Here is a 20553-nt window from a genome sequence, read left to right on the forward strand (position 1 = left end):
CTTTTCCATTTGTTAGCGTAACAATGTCGGGTTGTGGGTTTTCTTGCTTGTTTAATGACATCCATACATTCTTTAGAAAGGTTTAGATATCCAAATTCTAAGACTTCAGGAGCCAGATTGCTAGGTTGAGCGATGTTGGATTCAGGTGTCTGATCTATTGTTTGTGTTGTGTTAACAGATCTGGTCTGTTTGGTAGTTTGATGTGGGGTACCACAGATAGATCCAACAGTGTGGTGTACCACGGTTGGTGAGCCCACGTTGGTGCTATAAGTATTAGTTTGAGTTTGTTTTGACTCAGTTTGTTGACCAGATAAGGAATGAGCGGGAGAGGGGGAAAAGCGTAAGCAAATATCCCTGACCAGCTGATCCATAGAGCATTGCCCTTGGACTGAGGGTGTGGGTACCTGGACGCGAAGTTTCAGCATTTTGCGTTTTCTTTTGTTGCAAATAGATCTATGTTTGGTGTCCCCCAGCGGTAGAAGTGATCTTGTAGAATCTGGGGATGTATTTCCCATTCGTGAGTCTGCTGTTGATCTCGACTGAGATTGTCAGCCAACTGATTTTGAATGCCTGGTACGTATTGTGCTATCAAGCGAATGTTGTTGTAAATTGCCCAATGCCAAATGTTTTGTGCTAAGAGACACAGCTGTGACGAGTGTGTGTGTCCCTGTTTGTTTAGATAATACATTGTTGTCATACTGTCTGTTTTGACAAGAATGTCTTTGTGGGTTAGAAGTGGCTGAAATGCTTTTAATGCTAGAAATACCGCTAGCAGTTCCAAGTGATTTATGTGAAGTCGTTTTTGTTGATTGTCCCATTGACCTTGTATGCTGTGATTGTTGAGGTATGCTCCCCACCCAATCATGGAAGCGTCTGTTGTGATAATGACGTGAGGCACTGGGTCTTGAAAAGGCCGCCCTTTGTTTAAATTTACAGGGTGCCACCATTGAAGTGAAGAGTGTGTTTGGCGGTCTATCAACACTAGATCTTGGAGTTGACCCTGTGCCTGCGTCCATTGTTTTTCTAGGCACTGCTGTAAGGGCCGCATGTGTAGTCTTGCGTTTGGGACAATAGCTATGCATGAGGACATCATGCCTAGAAGTTTCATCACAAACCTTACTGAGTATTGTTGGTTTGGTTGCATGCTTGACCTTACATTTTGGAACGACTGAACTCTTTGTGGACTTGGAGTGGCAATTGCTTTTTGTGTGTTGAGTGTTGCTCCCAAGTATTGTTGTATTTGGGATGGTTGTAGATGTGATTTTTGGTAATTTATAGAAAACCCTAGTTTGTGTAGAGTATCTATGACGTATTGTGTTTGAAACTGACATTGTTGTTGAGTGTTGGCTTTTATTAGCCAATCGTCTAAATATGGGAATACGTGCAAGTGCTGTCTCCTTATATGAGCTGCTACTACAGCTAGGCATTTTGTAAACACTCTGGGGGCAGTTTTTATTCTGAACGGTAGCACTTTGAATTGATAATGTTTGCCTTGTATTACAAACCTGAGGTATTTCCTGTGAGATGGATGAATGGGTATGTGGAAATACTTGAGATCCAGTGTTGTCATGTATTGCCCTTTTTTTAGTAAGGGAACTACGTCATGAAGTGTTACCATGTGGAAATGATCTGATTTGATGAAGAGATTCAGTGTTCTGAGATCTAAGATAGGCCTCAATGTTTTGTCCTTTTTTGGGATAAGGAAATACAGGGAGTAAACGCCTGTTCCCTTCTGGTGATAGGGTACTAGCTCTTTGGCTTGTTTTTGTAGCAATGCTTGGACCTCTATATGTAATAGGTCTAAGTGTTGTTGAGACAATTTGTGTGGTTGTGGTGGAACATTCAGAGGGAATGTTGTGAATTCTATGCAATAACCATGTTGGATAATTGCTAGGACCCACGTGTGTGGTAATGTGTGTCCAATTGTGGTAGTATTTGTTTAGCCTCCCCCCCACTGGTGACAAGTGTTGGGGTAGTGCGACATTGAAGTCACTGTTTGCTAGGGCTTGGTTTGGCGGGCTGGAATTTCCCTCTTCCTCTAGGGAATTGTCCTCTATAGGAACCACAAACCCCCCCTCTTTGGTATTGTGACTGATAGGTGGGTTTTGTTTGGGAGTTAGACGGTTCAGATGCTTGTTGTCGAAACCCCCCTCTAAATTGTGGTTTCCTAAAAGTGCCTCTGTATTGTGGGGAGTAGAGTGCACCCATGGCTTTGGCCGTGTCTGTGTCTTTTTCATCTTCTCGATGGCGGTATCGACTTCCGGCCCAAACAACTGATGTTGGTTAAACGGCATATTTAGTAACGCCTGTTGTATTTCTGGTTTGAATCCAGAACTTTGCAACCATGCATGCCTTTGGATCGTTACTGCCGTGCTGACAGTCTGTGCTGCTGTATCTGCAGAGTCTAATGCAGACCGTATTTGATTGTTCGATATGGCCTGTCCTTCTTCAACTACTTGTTGGGCAAGTTTTTGGTGTTCCTTGGGCAAATGCTGGATGATGTCCTGCATTTCGTCCCAGTGTGCCCTGTCGTAGCGTGCAAGTAGGGCTTGCGAATTTGCAATTCGCCATGGATTGGCTGCTTGTGATACCACTCTCTTGCCCGCTGCGTCGAACTTTCGACTCTCTTTATCAGGTGGTGGGGCATCCCCTGATTGTGAGTTTGCCCTTTTCCCTGCAGCCCCCACAACCACTGAGTCCGGAGTGAGCTGTTGTGTTATAAACACTGGGTCTGACGGGGGTGGTTTATATTTCTTTTCGACCCTCGGCGTGATAGCTTTCCCCTTTACAGGCTCTTGGGAGACCTGTTGTGCGTGCTTGAGCATGGCCGGTAGCATTGGCAGGCTTTGATAGGATGCGTGAGTGGAAGCCACAGTGTTAAAAAGGAAGTCATCCTCTACTGTTTCAGAGTGCATTGTTACATTGTGGAACGTAGCTGCCCTGGCTAGTACTTGCGTATATGCTGTACTGTCCTCTGGTGGTGAAGGCTTGGTTGGGTAACACTCTGGGCTGTTGTCCGATACAGGTGGATCGTATAGATCCCAGGCATCAGCATCATCTTGGGTCATCCCAGTATGTGTGGGTGACTGCATTATAGGTGTACCCACTGGTGACAATTGTGGAGAATGCAGTGGGGATGGTTATGGCGAGACCTGTGGTGGTGGTGACTTGTCTCTAACCACTTTGGCTTTAGGTTGCATTCCTGATTCTTGAAAGGCTAGTTTCCTTTTAGATTTGAGTGGAGGGATGGTCTGTATTTTCCCTGTATCCTTCTGGATTTGTAACCTTTGTTACGTCTGATCAGGTTCCTCTACATCCAGATCTTGCTCAAATCTGTGCATTTCCTTGAGCTGCAACGAAAGGCATTGCTCCTCAGTGTATGATGATCATTTCGGCTCCGAAGCAGTTTTTTTCGGTACCGAAATTCCTAATGTTATTGCCTTTTTCGGTTTCGAGGAGCTCTTTCAAGTCTTGTCCGATTCGACAACTCGATGCCGAATATTTTCGGTGCCGGAATCTCGACCGGAGTTGGAAGTCTTTGGCAATTCTTTGGCCTTTTTCAATACCGATGTGATTCGGTCACCTTCCTTTCTGTGGGTAAAGCCATGGCCTGTTGGCAGTGGCGTCCCCGTGGCTTTGAATTTTTGGGTGTGACCCTGGGTTTGGGACTGGGCAGGTTTACTCACAATTTGTTGCACCGTCGAGGGGCGCTCACCATCGGAATCATCAGAGTCTGTTTCCTGGATGGAAATTCTTTCTTCCTCCTCGACGTCGAGATCTTTCGGCTTTCTAAGCCATTTGTAGTCTTCTTGCGCATCGATCTCTCAAGGTTTTCTTCGATTGAAACACTCGGCAAGCTTCACAAGTATCCTCTCTGTGTTCGGGCGACAAACACAAGTTACAGACCCAGTGCTGGTCTGTATAAGGATACTTGGTGTGACACTTAGGACAGAAACGGAAGGGGGTCCGGTCGATTAGTGGTGGACGACGGGTGTGGTCGGGCCGACCAGGCCTCGATGAAGAATGGAAGCCCTGAAGGACCGCCGAAGCGGTCTTGATGTCTGTGCCGATACACTAGAACTAAACCGGTACTGAACGAAAACAATACAGACAAATTTTCAATACTTATCTAACTTTCCCGATTCGAAATACAGAGCGAAGAGGAACATGTCCGAACCCGAAGCGGAAAGAAAACAATCTAAGATGGAGTCGACGCCCATGCGCAATGGAGCCGAAAGGGAGGAGTCACTCGGTCCCGTGACTCGAAAAGACTTCTTCGAAGAAAAACAACTTGTAACACTCCGAGCCCAACACTAGATGGCAGGAACAGTGCACAGGCCATCTAACATATATGGAAAATGTCACTTACCCAGTGTACATCTGTTCGTGGCATGAGTCGCTGCAGATTCACATGCTTTGCACATCCCGCCATCTAGTGTTGGGCTCGGAGTGTTACAAGTTGTTTTTCTTCGAAGAAGTCTTTTCGAGTCACGAGATAGAGGGACTCCTCCCATTTCGGCTCCATTGCGCATGGGCGTCGACTCCATCTTAGATTGTTTTCCCCGCAGAGGGTGAGTTAGGAGTTGTGTATTATAGTAATAGTGCCCATTCAATGGAGTGAATATGTATGTACATAATGTAGTTTAAAGTGATATATTTACAAATTTACAAATGTTTAAGATTAACTTCGAAACGGCTACAGGCTCCCGGGGAGGCGGGTGGGCGCATGTGAATCTGCAGCGACTCATGCCACGAACAGATGTACACTGGGTAAGTGACATTTTCCGATGGCATGTGTAGCTGCAGATACACATGCTTTGCATAGACTAGTAAGCAGTTATCTCCCCAAAAGCGGTGGTTCAGCCTGTAGGAGTTGAAGTTGTTTGAAACAATGTTCGTAGTACTGCCTGGCCTACTGTGGCCTGTTGTGCTGTTAACACATCCACGCAGTAGTGTTTGGTAAACATATGAGGCGTAGACCATGTGGCTGCCTTACATATTTCCGTCATTGGAATATTTCCTAGAAAGGCCATGGTAGCACCTTTCTTTCTAGTTGAGTGTGCCTTTGGTGTAATAGGCAGTTCTCTTTTTGCTTTGAGATAGCAAGTTTAAATGCACTTAACTATCCATCTAGCAATGCCTTGTTTTGAAATTGGATTTCCTGTATGAGGTTTTTGGAAAGCAACAAATAATTGTTTTGTTTTCTGAAATAGTTTTGTTCTGTCAATGTAGTACATTAACGCTCTTTTGATGTCTAATGTATGTAGTGCTCTTTCAGCTACGGAATCTGGCTCTGGGAAGAACACTGGTAGTTCTACTGTTTGATTCAAGTGGAACGGTGATATGACTTTTGGTAAGAATTTAGGATTTGTGCGTAAGACTACTTTATGCTTGTGTATCTGAATAAATGGTTCTTGTATGGTAAATGCTTGTATCTCACTTACTCTTCTTAGAGATGTGATAGCAATTAGAAATGCAACTTTCCATGTTAAGTATTGCATTTCACATGAGTGCATAGGTTCGAAAGGTGGACCCATAAGTCGAGTTAAGACAGTGTTGAGGTTCCACGAAGGAACTGGTGGTGTTCTTGGTGGTATAATTCTCTTTAATCCTTACATAAACGCTTTTATGACTGGTATCCTAAATAATGAAGTTGAGTGCGTAATTTGCAGATAAGCTGAAATTGCGGTAAGATGTATTTTAATGGATGAAAAAGCTAGTTTTGACTTTTGCAAATATAGTAAGTAGCTTACAATGGTCTTTAGCAGATGCGTGTAATGGTTGGACTTGATTATTATGGCAATAATAAACAAATCTTTTCCACTTATTTGCATAGCAATTTCTAGTGGTTGGTTTCCTAGCTTGTTTTATGACCTCCATACATTCCTGTGTAAGGTCTAAGTGTCCGAATTCTAAGATTTCAGGAGCCAAATTTCTAGATTCAGCGATGCTGGATTTGGGTGTCTGATCTGTTGTTTGTGTTGAGTTAACAGATCTGGTTTGTTTGGTAGTTTGACATGGGGCACTACTGAGAGGTCTAGTAGTGTTGTGTACCAAGGTTGTCTTGCCCAAGTTGGTGCTATTAGTATGAGTTTGAGTTTGTTTTGACTCAATTTGTTTACCAGATATGGAAGGAGTGGGAGAGGGGGAAAAGCGTATGCAAATATCCCTGACCAACTCATCCATAACGCATTGCCCTGAGACTGATCCTGTGGGTATCTGGATGCGAAGTTTTGGCATTTTGTGTTTTCTTTTGTTGCAAATAGGTCTATTTGTGGTGTTCCCCATCTTTGGAAGTAAGTGTTTAGTATTTGGGGGTGAATCTCCCATTCGTGGATCTGTTGGTGATCCCGAGAGAGATTGTCTGCTAACTGATTCTGAATCCCTGGAATAAACTGTGCTGTTAGGCGAATGTGGTTGTGAATCGCCCAATGCCATAATCTCTGTGCCAGGAGACAACTGTGTTGAGTGTGTTCCTCCCTGTTTGTTGAGATAATACATCGTTGTCATGTTGTCTGTTTTGACAAGGATGTGTTTGTGGCTTATTATGGGTTGAAAAGCTTTCAACGCTAGAAATACTGCCAGTAGTTCTAAGTGATTTATATGAAACTGCCTTTGCTGAGTGTCCCATTGTCCCTGGATGCTGTGTTGATTGAGGTGTGCTCCCCACCCTATCATGGAGGCATCTGTAGTTATTACGTATTGAGGCACTGGGTCTTGGAAAGGCCGCCCTTGGTTTAAATTTATATTGTTCCACCATAGAAGCGAGGTGTATGTTTGGCAGTCTATCAACACTAGATCTAGAATTTGACCCTGTGCCTGTGACCATTGTGATGCTAGGCACTGTTGTAAGGGCCGCATGTGCAATCTGGCGTTTGGGACAATGGCTATGCATGAGGACATCATGCCTAGTAGTTTCATCACCATCTTGACCTGTATTTTTTGTTTTGGATACATGGCCTGTATTACATTGTGAAATGCTTGTACCCTTTGTGGACTTGGAGTGGCAACCCCTTTTGTTGTGTTGATTGTTGCCCCTAAGTATTGCTGTGTTTGACATGGCTGAAGGTGTGACTTTGTATAGTTGAGTGAGAAACCTAGTTTGTGGAGGGTTTTGATGACATAGTTCGTGTGTTGTGCACACGTTCTTGCGTGTTGGTTTTGATTAACCAATCGTCTAGGTACGGGAACACGTGTATTTGCTGTCTTCTGAAATGCGCAGCTACTACTGCCAGACATTTTGTAAAAACTCTTGGCGCAGTTGTTATCCCGAATGGCAACACTTTGAATTGGTAATGTACCCCTTGGAATACAAACCTTAGGTACTTTCTGTGCGAAGGATGTATCGGTATATGGAAGTATGCATCCTTTAGGTCTAGTGTTGTCATGTAGTCTTGTTTGAGCAGTGGGATTACGTCCTGTAATGTCACCATGTGAAAGTGATCTGATTTGATGCAAGTATTTAACGTTCTGAGATCTAATATAGGTCTTAGAGTTTTGTCCTTTTTGGGTATGAGAAAGTACAGAGAGTAAACTCCTGTTCCTTTCTGATGAATTGGTACTAATTCTATTGCCTCTTTTTGTAACAACGCTTGGACCTCCAGTTGTAGAAGATCCATGTGTTGTTTTGACATATTGTGTGTTTTCGGTGGGACATTTGGAGGGAATTTGAGAAATTCTATGCAATACCCATGCTGGATAATTGCTAGGACCCAAGTATCTGTTGTTATTTCCTCCCATTGTTTGTAGAACTTGGTTAGCCTCCCCCCCACAGGTGTTGTGTTGGGGATTTGTGACGTCCAAGTCACTGCTTGTTTTGTGGAGTTTTGGGACTTTGGAACTTCCCTCTACTTTTTTGGAATTGTCCCCCTCTATATTGTCCCCGAAAACTTCCCCGCTGATATTGGCTCTGATAAGTGGGCCTTGTTGTTGAGGTTGTGGGTTCCGTGCTTTGTCCTCGAAACCCCCCTCAAAACTGTGTTTTACGAAATGTGCCTCTGCTCTGTGGGGAGTAGAGTGCGCCCATGGCTTTGGCCATATCAGTGTCCTTTTTAAGTTTTTCGATGGCAGTGTCCACCTCCAGCCCAAACAACTGCTGTCCGTTAAATGGCATATTCAGCACGGCTTGTTGTATTTCCTGCTTGAATCCTGATGTACGCAGCCATGCATGTCTCATTATCACTGCTGTATTTACAGTTCTAGCAGCTGTGTCTGCTGCATCCATTGCTGACCGTATCGGATTGTTTGAGATACTTTGTCCTTCTTCCACCACTTGTTGTGCTCTCTTTTGGAACTCCTTGGGCAAATGTTCTATAAAGTGTTGCATTTCGTCCCTATGAGCCCTATCGTATCTGGCCAACAAAGCCTGTGAGTTGGCAATACGCCACTGGTTTGCTGCCTGTGCCACCACCCTTTTCCCTGCTGCGTCGAATTTACGACTCTCTTTGTCTGGAGGTGGTGCGTCTCCTGAAGTGTGAGTTCGCCCTTTTGCAAGCTGCCCCTACTACCACTGAGTCCGGTGTTAACTGTTGTGTGATGTACACGCGGTCTGTTGGTGGCGGTTTATATTTTTTCTCCACTCTTGGAGTAATGGCCCTTCCTTTTACAGGCTCCTCAAACCCTTGTTTGGAGTGTTTTAGCATTCCAGGTAGCATGGGGAGACGCTGGTACTGGCTGTGTGTGGACGACAGTGTATTAAATAGAAAGTCGTCTTCAATTGGCTCTGCATGCAGGCTGACATTGTGAAATGCCGCTGCCCTTGACACCACCTGTGCGTAGGCTGTACTATCTTCTGGTGGTGACGGTCTAGCTGGATAACAGTCAATACTGTTATCTGACACTGGTGCATCATAAAGGTCCCACGCGTCTGGATCATCCTGACTCATCCCTGTATGAGTTGGGGATTGCATCATTGGTGGAGTGGCTACTGGTGATGGTTGCAGAGAGCGTTGTGGAGACGGTGGCGGGGTTTTTTGTTTAGCCACCTTTGCCTGTGGCTGCTTGTCTTTCTCTTGGAAGGCAAGTTTGCGTTTCATTCGAATCGGAGGGAGAGTGCTGATCTTCCCGGTTTCTTTTTGGATGTGGAGCCTTCTTTGGGTGTAGTCTGGCTCCATTGTCTCCAGTTCCTGTCCAAATCTATGTGTTTGCATCTGTGAGGACAGGCCTTGTTCCTCTGTGTAGGAACTTGTTCTCGGTTCCGAGGCTGGATGTTTTGGTATTGAAACCTTTTCGGCTGCCTTTTTCGGTTCCGACGACACTTTTTTGCTCTTCGGCGTACAGATTTCTCGGTGCCGACTTGGTTCGGTGCCGCTCTCTCGGTGCCGAGATTGCTCTGACCCGGTGTCGAGTCTGCTCTGACCCGGTGTCGAGTCTGCTCTGTGCCGGTATCTCGACCGGAGTCGGATGACTGACACAGGCGTGCCCTTTTTCGGTGCTGATGCCGATGCCCGGTCACCTATTTTTCGGGTTAAGCCATGGCCTGTTGGCGGTGGCGTCCCCTGGGCTTTGCTGCTTTTTACGTGAGTCTTGTGTATCGACGTCTTACTCACGGTTTTCGGGGTCTGTTCAGGATCGACCTCTTCCGAGTCCAATTCTTCGATGGAGAAGGCTTCCTCTTCTTCCTCCATGTGTTTTTGTCCTGTCGGCACCGACGCCATCTGTAATCTTCTTGCTCTTCGGTCCCTTAAAGTCTTTCTGGACCAAAATGCTCAACAGGCCTCACAGGTATCCTCTTTGTGTTCTGGCGACAAACACAAATTACAGACCAGATGCTGATCTGTGTAAGGATACTTGTTGTGGCATTCGGGGCAGAAGCGGAATGGGGTCCGTTCCATTAGCCTTGAAGACGCATGCGGTCGGGCCGACCAGGCCCCGCCGGGGAATCGAAAACACCAAAGGGCCGCTGGAGCTCTTCCGAATTCGGTGTCGATCTGTTGTAGCTAACCCGATACCGAACGCAAACAATACCGTCGAATTTTCCGAGTTTTCACTAACTTTCCGAACCTAAGCGCGGAGCGAAAAGGAACACGTCCGAACCCGATGGCGGAAAGAAAACAATCTAAGATGGAGTCGACGCCCATGCGCAATGGAGCCGAAATGGGAGGAGTCCCTCGATCTCGTGACTCGAAAAGACTTCTTCGAAGAAAAACAACTTGTAACACTCCGAGCCCAACACTAGATGGCGGGATGTGCAAAGCATGTGTATCTGCAGCTACACATGCCATCGAACACATATATATATATATATATTTAACCATGAGTAAATATACATTTGTTAAACAGGCTTAAATAGTATGTGAATAATTTATTATGAAATAGTAACTATACACATTTCTTAAAGACCTATACATATTTAGAATATACACATAACCAGATTATAAATATTTATCAACACAGGCATATGCAGTCTATTGCTGTTTGGATATGGTGGTTATGAAGAAAAGAGCTAACTCTTGAGTAGTCTTCTGAAGACAAGATAGTTATCTGTGGATCTTATATTTGGGGGTAATGAATTCCATGTTTGGCTGCTTGAACAGAGAAGGATGCACCACCTATTGTCTTTTTCTTGTACTTGTATGGTGGTGTTTTAAGGCGGGGTGCCAATCTTGAGCGGAGCTTTCTTTGTTGATTGTATTTGGTTATTTTGTTTCTGATAAAAAGCGGTCCTGTTCCATGTATAGCTTTGTGGGTGATACAGCTTCTGGCAACTGGTAACCAGTGTAGTGCTCTCAAGGCAGAGAAGATGTGGGCTTGTGGCTTTACATGTAATAGTAGGCTGCCAGCTAAGTTCTGAATAAGTTGTCATTTTTTCATAATAGAGATGATCCATGGTAGGGGCCACTGGCATAATCCAGTTTAGATAGTAAAAGAGAGATAGTAGCCTGCACCTTGTGTGGAAATCCAAGGTGGGGAAAGATGCATTGCAGTCTCTTCAAGGTGATGAAGCTTGATCATGCTAATTTGTCTACTTGTGCATTCGTTGTCCATCCAGTTCTCTTAAAAGTGCCCTGGAGTTAATAGAAGCTTTTGAAAACAGTGTTTTGTGGTAGTGACTATTAGGATTTGTAACAGCGTGCTTTGTCTGCATAAGGAAAAATATTGCACGCTATCAAAGAAACATACCAAGCAACTAGTCGCAGCGATTCCTGGGGGCGGGAAGAATTCATAACATTTGAAAAAAAAAAAAAAAAAAAATAACTTACCTCTGCTCCCGCGCTGCTCCTTTCCTGCACGCAGGCACAGACTCCCAGCCTGCCCTGCGGCCAATCCTGACACTGCTCAGAGCAGGGTGCTCCCAGGCAGACTGGGAGCCTGTGCACGCTCTGTCCAGCCCAGCAACTACATTGCTGGGCTGGAGAGAGCCCTGTGCGCATGTGTGTTTGGCCGGCCCAAGACGGCCGGCCAAACACACATGCGCTCTGATGGGAGTGCACAGTGCACTCCCCTCTGCTCATCACCCCCAATGACCCGCCCCTTTCGCAAGGAAAGGATAATTAATAGTTAATTATCCTTTCCTTGTGAAAGGATTTCCAGCAGTTGCTGCTTTGGCGGGTGTGGGGGGGGATTGGGGGAGGTAATGACGCTCCTCCCTTATGGAGGAGCCGCCCCTGCAAGCAGCAGGCTCTCTTGGACAAAACTCCATCTTTGCACAAACAGCAAATGCTACAAACTAAGATTTACAGCACTGTTTAGTAAGATTTAGCTGCAGGGAGATGAGGACAGGGGGTGGAGTGGTCAGAGAAGCGTGGAATGAATGCCAAAGAATTTCAGGTGAACATGCACCCACTGAAAAATGAGCAGGCAATCAATGAAAAGTGTTGTTTTTTGTTCAGAAAGCCAAATAGAACAAAATAAATAATAAGGTAGAAAAAATTGAAAATAAGAAATCTAAATAGGACAAAAAAAAATCCAAGGTAACTGATCGCGTTTTGTTAAAGCCAAATAGGTCAAAATAAACAATGAGCGTGTTTTGTTCCAGAAGGCACATAGAGTAAAAGAAAACAAGTTAAAAGAAAACAACAACAATGCGATCATCTGTGCACGTTTTGTTCCTAAAAGGCACACAGAGCAAAAAAATAAAAATAAAATAAAACCAGTGCGACCAAAGTAAGCTAAATTGACAAAAAAAAAAAAAAAGTACATGAAATACAGCCAATCTCCATGGGTGGGACAGAATAACAAAAGGAAAGACAACTAACACTAACTGCCCACACAAAAGCAAGTACTTTCAAAAGGCAGACAAAAATCAATTGAAGCCATGGTCGTGCTCAAACCCCACAAAGTAGAAAACAGCATGTCTTAAAGAGACAGCGCATGCACGCTGCCTAGGAGAGACCTAAAAATAGACCTACAAAAAGTTAGTTACTTCAATCTTAGGTATGGGTGTCATCACTAGTACCTGGGAGGAGCGGATGATTAGGCTTAATTAAATCCAAAAGCCTCAATTGTGCAGTAATTACCGCCCAATCTCAACCAGTAATGTTGATGCTCTGTGCAAACGTGCTAGTGGCTAGAATCAATGAGTTGTTTTCTGCTCTGATTAAGACAGATCAGAAGGTGTTCTTATTAGGTAGATGTGTGTAATCTTACTCAGGATTTAGTAGGGATCGTAGATTTCAGCACATTGGATAAGCTTCCATCTGCAGTGATGATGGTGATAGATGCTGTCTAAGCACTCAACAGGATTCACCTCTGTTAAATGAACTGATTGAACCCATGTCCCTTGGTTCCCTAATCCAAATCTGTAAGGATGTTTGCGGGAAGGCCAACTGCACAAGGCATTGCATTTCACCATGCACAGCTGCTAAGCTTTCACATTCCTTGTGTGTGACATTACTATGGTTTAAGTGTGCTTAGAGGTAACATTCTACGTCTTATGTGCAACACTGCAAGTAAAACATAATTGAGATTAAACCCAAGTATAAAAATGCCTGTAATAAGCTAAACATTGGAAAATATCAGAATCCACTGTGGAACAACATGAAGCTCTAACAGTGTCACTTTTTGTTCAAATGTACTTGCACTGAGGAAGTGCTGATCTCTGGTAAAATGGTAATTTAATTTAATGTTACCGGAGTCCGTAGAAGCACGGACCACCCACCATCAGCTTTCTAAAACAGTGCACTGTTCTATGGTCTAACCATAGCAATTGTCATCTCATTTACAACTTTTTACACTTATTGACCCACAAAGCACAACTGCTGTTGAGCTCAGAGGAATTCTCAAAATTACATAAGAATCTTTCCTGTATTCCCAGACTGGAAAACTAACAAGTTGCGTGTGTCTGACCCATGATGCATGGCATTAGCAGGGCTGTGGATGCACCTATTGCAGAACAGTAATAAGTGCATTTAGTTCATGAAAGTACCTATGACCTGTAACTAGTAGGAGGCCATCAAAATGTAAATACATCCAGCCTTTAACAGGCTGGATGCATTTTCTTATCAGAAAAGAAGCAACAGCTTGTACTGGCCTACAAATAATATCTACAGCTGGGTCTGAGAAGCACAAGGTGGCCACAAGAAACAACTTGGGCTTCCTGAAAAGGTTTGCCATGGCATCGGAGGATCTAGTAATGGTCGTTAAACAATGTAGAGAAAAATATGCGGTCAGTATCATACACAGTGCAGACAGCTCATTTAAAGATGACAAACTTTTTTTTCCTTAACTAATAGTTGAAAAGAGCACAGGTGAACCCACCAGCTTGTGTCTTTGATGCAAGGACCCTAATACTAACAGACATTCATGATTTGTAGCAGTCCGGCCATCACACAGTTATAGGGTTCGACATTCCTGACGATCAACAATTTCGCTGGAAAGATAGTAGAGGCTTTGAATCTGTTGGTAATCCTTGGGAAAACCAATTATTTGAAGCATGGTAACTCATGGCACAGCATGGTGCCCTGCATGGTGTCACTTGCATGTCTGTGGACACGCGGCGAGGAAGGTGTGCGTAAGTAAGGATGTGGGGCCCTCTGCTAGCACAAATGGCGTTTAATATGTGCATATTTAAAATGTGTAATTAGGTGAGGCACAGTAGCCTGGTCCTATGATTATTTTACCTGGCATTAGTGATACCCAGATGATCGACTGCATGGACAGCAATCTGCCGAATAAGCTTGGCAAGTGGTTCCCTCGCCCCATAGTCCAGAGGACTAGTAAAATGCCACAAGTGCAAATAGTTCCCAACTATAACCAGAAAAGTGCTCCATCTGCAGCTCTGAGATGAAGCAGGGATCTAATGATGCGTCTGCAAAAGGGTGATTTGATCCCACCATGGCATGAGGCAGTGGATCTACAATCACATCTCAATAAATGTGTTAAAATAAACTATCAATCGATGTTGTCAGCAGAGGACTACCAGGGCGAACAAGCTTGTTCATTTCCTTACAATATCACAGGCTCTAGTGAACCTCAGACTTCTTTCTGTCACTATAGTTACTCCACTGGGCTGGACTTACATATCTCAATTCTGTTAATATTGTCCCTAGAATACACCAGGGGAGGTTGTTGAATGCATTTACAAAGCTTTCTCTGGAGAATGCACTTTTGCTCATGCTGAGCATCCCTGTGACTAGTTGTGTACACTGTTTGCACAGCTCCTTAAATCCCATGTAAAGCAAGGTAAGATGCTTCTTCCTTACTGCCCCTGCAGTGTTAGGTAGAAAGAATAGAACAAAAGGTGGAGTACTCGCAAATCTCTCAGCCACTGGCAATCAATGGTGCCAGCTTACTGAGGCTGCAACCAATCTGGGTTGCTTGTTTTCCAGTGGCTACCATGTTTCCTACCGGATCCGATCTGCATACTGCTGCTCCCAGTCTGGAGTGGTGATGCAAGGGTTAACAACGAAAACATTGGAATGCTGCACTCAATGATTGGCGGTGGCAGCAGCTTGCATTCCATCTCTCTCCTTTTTAGGTCAAGCGTGCAAGCGCTTTGACTCTTGTAAGTATTGTGGGCTTTTAACCACGGCCATCACTTTCACTCGTTCGTGGGCTTGCCTTTCAAAAATCCTTTATCATTGGTAAATGCTTAACGATTGTCCCTCCTTCGGGTGGTTTTGTTACCACCTTGCAGACTGCCCCCGTTACATAGATAATTGCGCGATTGCCTATACATTTGTCTGCAAGCAAACTTTTTTACTTTTGTGCCTGTCCTTCACGCTCATGCCCATGCCCATGGTGGCCGTGGCGCTTTGAATTAGCTTGCTTATGTCAACTGTTTTACATTTCATTTTCAATTTATGTGGCAAGAAAAGTCCAGTTAGGAATTTACAATGCTAATAGCTATAACTCGAGCGAATGCGAGTCCCACTGCCTTACAAATGTTTGTTCTTGTTTCAGCAGGATGACTAAAAGACAGAGTAGGTGCAGACACTATTCAGGTCACCAACATTTACAGTTTGAACACTGCTTTAATCCACCATATGTGAATTACTGATGAGTATGTTATAAGTGTTCACTTTGAAACATTAGCTTCTCATGCCCTGAAAATTTCCTTGCAGTCGAAACACGTATCGGCTACAAAAAACACCAGGTGACATTAAAGAGGCACCAAAGCACCCAGAAGAGTCTCTCCTCCTTCCAGTCTTCCCACCCATGCGTGTTTCCCGATAGCCGGGAAAGTCCACAACTCCTTTTTCAAATTCTTACTTTTCCCTACATCTTTCGGACCACATAGTATTTAAATATCTTTCTTCTCCTTTCATTCCGACTTAACGGATTTCAGTCCTTGCATTCCTCTTCATAAGATTTCTGATCAAGACAGAACACTAACTTTGTACTTGTTCTCTGAACTGGCCAGTCAAGCTTTTTTTTCTTCTGGAGCTGTGGTCTCAAGAAAAGGAAAAAGTACTCCAGATTCGGCCTCCCCAATGAGTCAATTTACACAATAGCTAGACCCCTCTCTGTAGGCACCACAGATGTATTTTACCTTCTCACCGCCTTACTGGAAAGGAGACACACGATCCAAGCAAGTAGGCGCAACTCCTTTATTCCACTGTCAACATCAACGCCCGCAACAACTGCCGGAAGAATCCAACTCCCTCAATGTTCCAACGCAGGGAACGCTCCCAGCAATCCGATCCCCACCATTCTAGAGCGTGTCCCCAGCGTCATCTCCCATCCCATCACACACCATTTCCTTCACAAAAATGCTAAACAAATTGTGACTGATAATGGAAAAATTGAAAACAATGGGACATAAAAACATTGCTGAAAGAAAAAAGAAATATCATCAACGGGGCAAGTATTTATCCAAGAAAACATAGGTATAAAATATGCACACGATGGATAATGGTGAATTTGCCTCCATTTTGTTTGTCTCAATTGAACCAGAAATTAGTGTAAGAACGTGCATGAGAAAATGTGAGTGCACAACTGTGCTGAGCCAGAGAAACAGTGTTGTAATAGGAGGTTTCCAAGTGGAGTGAAATCAAGTCAATTGAAGTTTAAAGATTATACCATGTACTACTGTTGAAGTTTTGGCTAAGTTGTATTTTCCAGCACAACCACATGATCTTTTACATCCTTCACTAGAATAGGTGCAGAAAAAGGCAAAAAACCCTTGTGGACATACCTAGGTTTCTTGATTCTTACCCAGTCCCCAACTTGAATTGTCAAGGTGCGGGGCTGACCGTCTGCAGTACTATACTTCTTTTGCACTGCAGATATCACATCCATCACACTCGACATTTTTTCTGAATTAACATTTTTTCTGCACATCCATTCTTTCTTTAAATTGGACCCCGCAACTCCATCTCTTAGTAGTGTAAAAGGAGACACTCCTGTACTAATATGAGGGGTTGTTCTCATGCTCCATAGCTTGTCACCCAGTCACCAAACTCCAATGTAAGCCATTATAATAGTGCAAGCTGTAGCTGGTCCTTTATGGGATGGTTTACTCTTTCGACTAAACCATTGCTGCGAGGATGGTCTAAGGAAGTTCATATGTGCTTCATGCCTTCATTTCTAGAAAATCTTTCATTTCCTTGGACACTAACACAGTGCCATTATCTGACACAAATTCCTCTGGGAATTCTTCCCTAAAGAATTTAGGGCCAGATGTATCAAGCTCCCGGTTTGCATTTCCTAAATAGCTATTTGAGAAATGCAAAATGGGATGTATGAAAATTGCGATTTGGTAATAGCGATTCTTAAATATAGCTATCGCTATTAGCAAATCGCAATTAGGGAAAGGGACTTTATTCATCTTTATGGGCCTGTAGGCCCATAGGTGCGAATGGTTTTGCATTTCCGAATTTGCGAATTCCTGTTAGGAATTCGCAAATTACGTAATGCAAATCCCAGGGTGCCTGGGGGCCTAGGACCCCTTTTGATGCACCCCAACACAAATGTGTGGACATGTAAAGCGCACACATGCCCTGGGGGCAAGTGTGTGCTACATGTCATTTTAAAAAATGCACATGCTTAGCACCAAACTTACATTTGTGGTAATTGTATTTCCTAAAAGCCAAATTCGCATTTAGGAAATGCATGATACATGTGCACAGGTATTCGCAAATAGGTATTCCCTATTTCCGATTACCTATTAAACGGCACAACACTTACAATGTTCCAAGGCTGTATCTACACAGGTCCACCCAAAATCCCCACCATTCTATGAGGGTGTCCCCCAGCCCCATCTCCCATCACATCACTTCTCCCCCAGTTCAGGAACAATGTGATCATTAGATAAAAATAATCCCACTATACTGCCCAGGCCACCTTGTTCTACTCACAAGCTAATACCAATGACTTAGTTGCCACAGAGAATCTTCTGACACAGAAGTGGCTAAAGTCATTAAAGCAAGCATGCAAAAGCAATTAAAGGCGAAAGAGGACAAGGACGATTCTTTATCACAAGAATATTTTAATATGGTCTGTGACAAGCAATATCAAAGTATTAACTCTTTGTAAGCTTCATGTTCCAAACCCATGACGGTTCTCAGCGGCATAAGAAATAAAACATGTGCACCAATAACATAAGAGGCATATATTGCAATTTTATTTACTGTTTTTTAAATTAAATATTGAAAATGCAGGAACATTTGCCTTTCCCACCCACCCCCTTTTCTAGAAAACAAGTAACCCTTTTAAAAGTTTCTATTCCCTCATAAAATATTTTTTGTAATCCATGAAAATGGACGACCCAGCGAAAACCCAGCACTTGTCGTAAGTTCTTTCAACAAAATCGAGACCCACGATATAAAAACAAAAAAATTTGGACATGTTGTCTTAGAAAAAAAGAAAACAAATGATAATCGGAATGTAACACTGTGCTCTTAAATAGGTCACAATGATTTCCCACCCATATTTTGGTACAATATTTTAGTCCACTTTTTTTTTTTTTAACTCATGCCTTAATTTGGCGAAGAAAAATACCTTTTTATTAACTATAATAAAATATTTTTTTTAAATGTCATTCCTTTTTTTTCTAAAGAAAATCACTTTTATTGTAAACAGCCACTATTAAAGAAAGGTTCGTCTGCGATAGATTTGTGAATGTCACTTCAGTTGTCCCGGAATATCTTTCCTGTAACTTGAGGAAAAATCAAAATGTGACTTAATATTTCTCATATTAAAAGACCTTCTCTCCATGTGAAAAGTTTACTAGAGTGGGATATGTGCTTTATTTCTTAATAGTTGCACCTCCCTGAGTTGTAGTCGGCATGGTAACAATGCTCTGATTGGTTAAATGCATGAATGAGCCATGGAAGTCACTTAACGGTGAACGGAGAACATGTGCTCTGAAACCATCTCCACGCCAGAGATAAAAAAAAAAAAAAAAATCAGACAACACAAAGTGATTGGCTAGAGAATGAATATGATAGCCAATTATCTCTAAGAAGAACCATGCCATGGAAAACTGGGGTCAGATATTCACCTCACACCAGCATCCGGCATGTGCCAGCTTCCAACTAATCACAGCATGGTTGATATGCGGACAGACATAGGAAATGCCTCACTAAAAACCTTAAGGTACCTCTTTTTGTAGTAGCAGACCCCAAATAATCTCTACTTGTTAAGGATGTGGAAATATAAGGTCTGTGAGACAGACAAAGCCATAATGCTCATTCTTCCTGCATATGGGGGGGAGGGGGGGCCGGAACAAAGCAAGCGATCTGTGTAATCGGGTAAACACGCGAAAATGAAGTGACTCCATCAGATGTGACAGTTAAAATCACAGCTTTACCCTGAACTTTGAGGATGCAAATGTCATGCTATTTTATTTTTCAGTCTTGTTTTTTTTTCTTAGTTGGTCTTGTTTGTTCATTTATTGTTGTCTGGTTTCTTGTATAGTACAGGGTGTAGAATGTGGGTCCGAAGCAGGTCGAAATCATACCAGATTTTCAGGATAGCCACACAATATAAATTTACATACAAAGAATCTCCACAGAAATCACCTAGTTTGGTTGTCTTCTGAGAATCTGGTACTGACTTGGTGAATCAACGTTCGATACCCTTGTCCCACATGTAGGCGTTTGCAGTGTGCAATATCTCCAGCAGGCACAACATCTGTGGGTACAGCTAGCTTACAAGGGTATGCTCTTAAGAGTTGGTCTGCATTCATGCTTTGGACAGTTCTGGTTAGTACATCTGCAGTATATCCCTTTGCAACTGGCAACACCCAAAACTGCATGGATCTCAATCCGTAATGGAGGGTAGCATCTAAGCTGAAGCACATTCACGAAAGACACTACATTATTATGCAGAATTCTGTTGAATTCTAATGTGACTAAATAAAAATCAAAATTTGTGTTTGGTTTTGTACCCATGGTACGTTCCGGAGATTTTATTTGGTAGCACTGCAGCTTTAAGGGCCCAGCAGACGTCTTTGAAATGTGAAAAAGTCCCTCCCTCCCCAAAAATATGATATTCTATTAATCAGAAGCAATGGGGGAGACGAACAAGGGACGTGAATGGAGGCTGCATTGAATACAAAGAAAGGTGCGCGCCTGTATGACAATCGAAGGGAGACAAAGGGTGGAGGAGGGGGTTAAAGGTCACTTTCGCCATAGAGTGCTGTGGAGAAGGACATGTAGTCCAGGGCTCCTGGTACGCCGTCATGCCCATTGTACGGTGCCATCCTTGCAATGCAGTATTCCGCTTGGTCTGGGGGCAGCTCTCGGCGCAGCTCATCCGCTGTGATGTAGTTCTGTAAGTGGGAAGGAGAGGTCAGAGGGCTGGATACTTACATTGCGTACATCCCTTAGCTCACCGGAGCAACAGAAGTAGACAAGCGAGCAAGTAGGCGCATTACGAATATGACTGTCAAGATTAAGACCATATTTACTTACAACTAGCTTCAGAAAGGGTGGCAAAAAACATTAAGGGGATCAAAATAGGACCAACTCTCAACTATTCCAATATTGTAAGGAGAACTGTTCAACGCAGGGAATTAAGAGTTTTAGTTTTCCAGCTTAAGGCTAGGCTTACTTGCCCTAGAACCGGTATCTCAGAGTAGGGAGAGCAAATATGATGTTCTATAGTATTGTAAATATACTGTATCTATAAGTGGGGAGAAAAGATGCAGATCTAGATGGAATCTTGTCT

General features: G+C 43.4%; 1 protein-coding gene across 3 annotated transcripts in view; it reads right to left on the bottom strand.

Moving 5' to 3' along the window:
• Positions 1 to 17849: 17849 nt before the first annotated feature.
• Positions 17850 to 20553, bottom strand: part of ACTN1 (actinin alpha 1) — a 223456-nt gene continuing 220752 nt past the window's right edge. For 2 of the 3 annotated variants that reach the window (XM_069208968.1, XM_069208967.1), the window contains exon 21: positions 17850 to 20155. In XM_069208968.1, the coding sequence (XP_069065069.1) occupies positions 19997 to 20155 (159 nt within the window). In that variant the 3' untranslated portion in view covers positions 17850 to 19996. The remainder of the gene's footprint in view (positions 20156 to 20553) is intronic. The other variant, XM_069208969.1, reaches the window with a different exon arrangement.

The sequence above is a fragment of the Pleurodeles waltl genome, chromosome 9 (genome assembly GCF_031143425.1).
Source record: "Pleurodeles waltl isolate 20211129_DDA chromosome 9, aPleWal1.hap1.20221129, whole genome shotgun sequence".
NCBI classification, from domain to species: Eukaryota; Metazoa; Chordata; class Amphibia; order Caudata; family Salamandridae; genus Pleurodeles; species Pleurodeles waltl.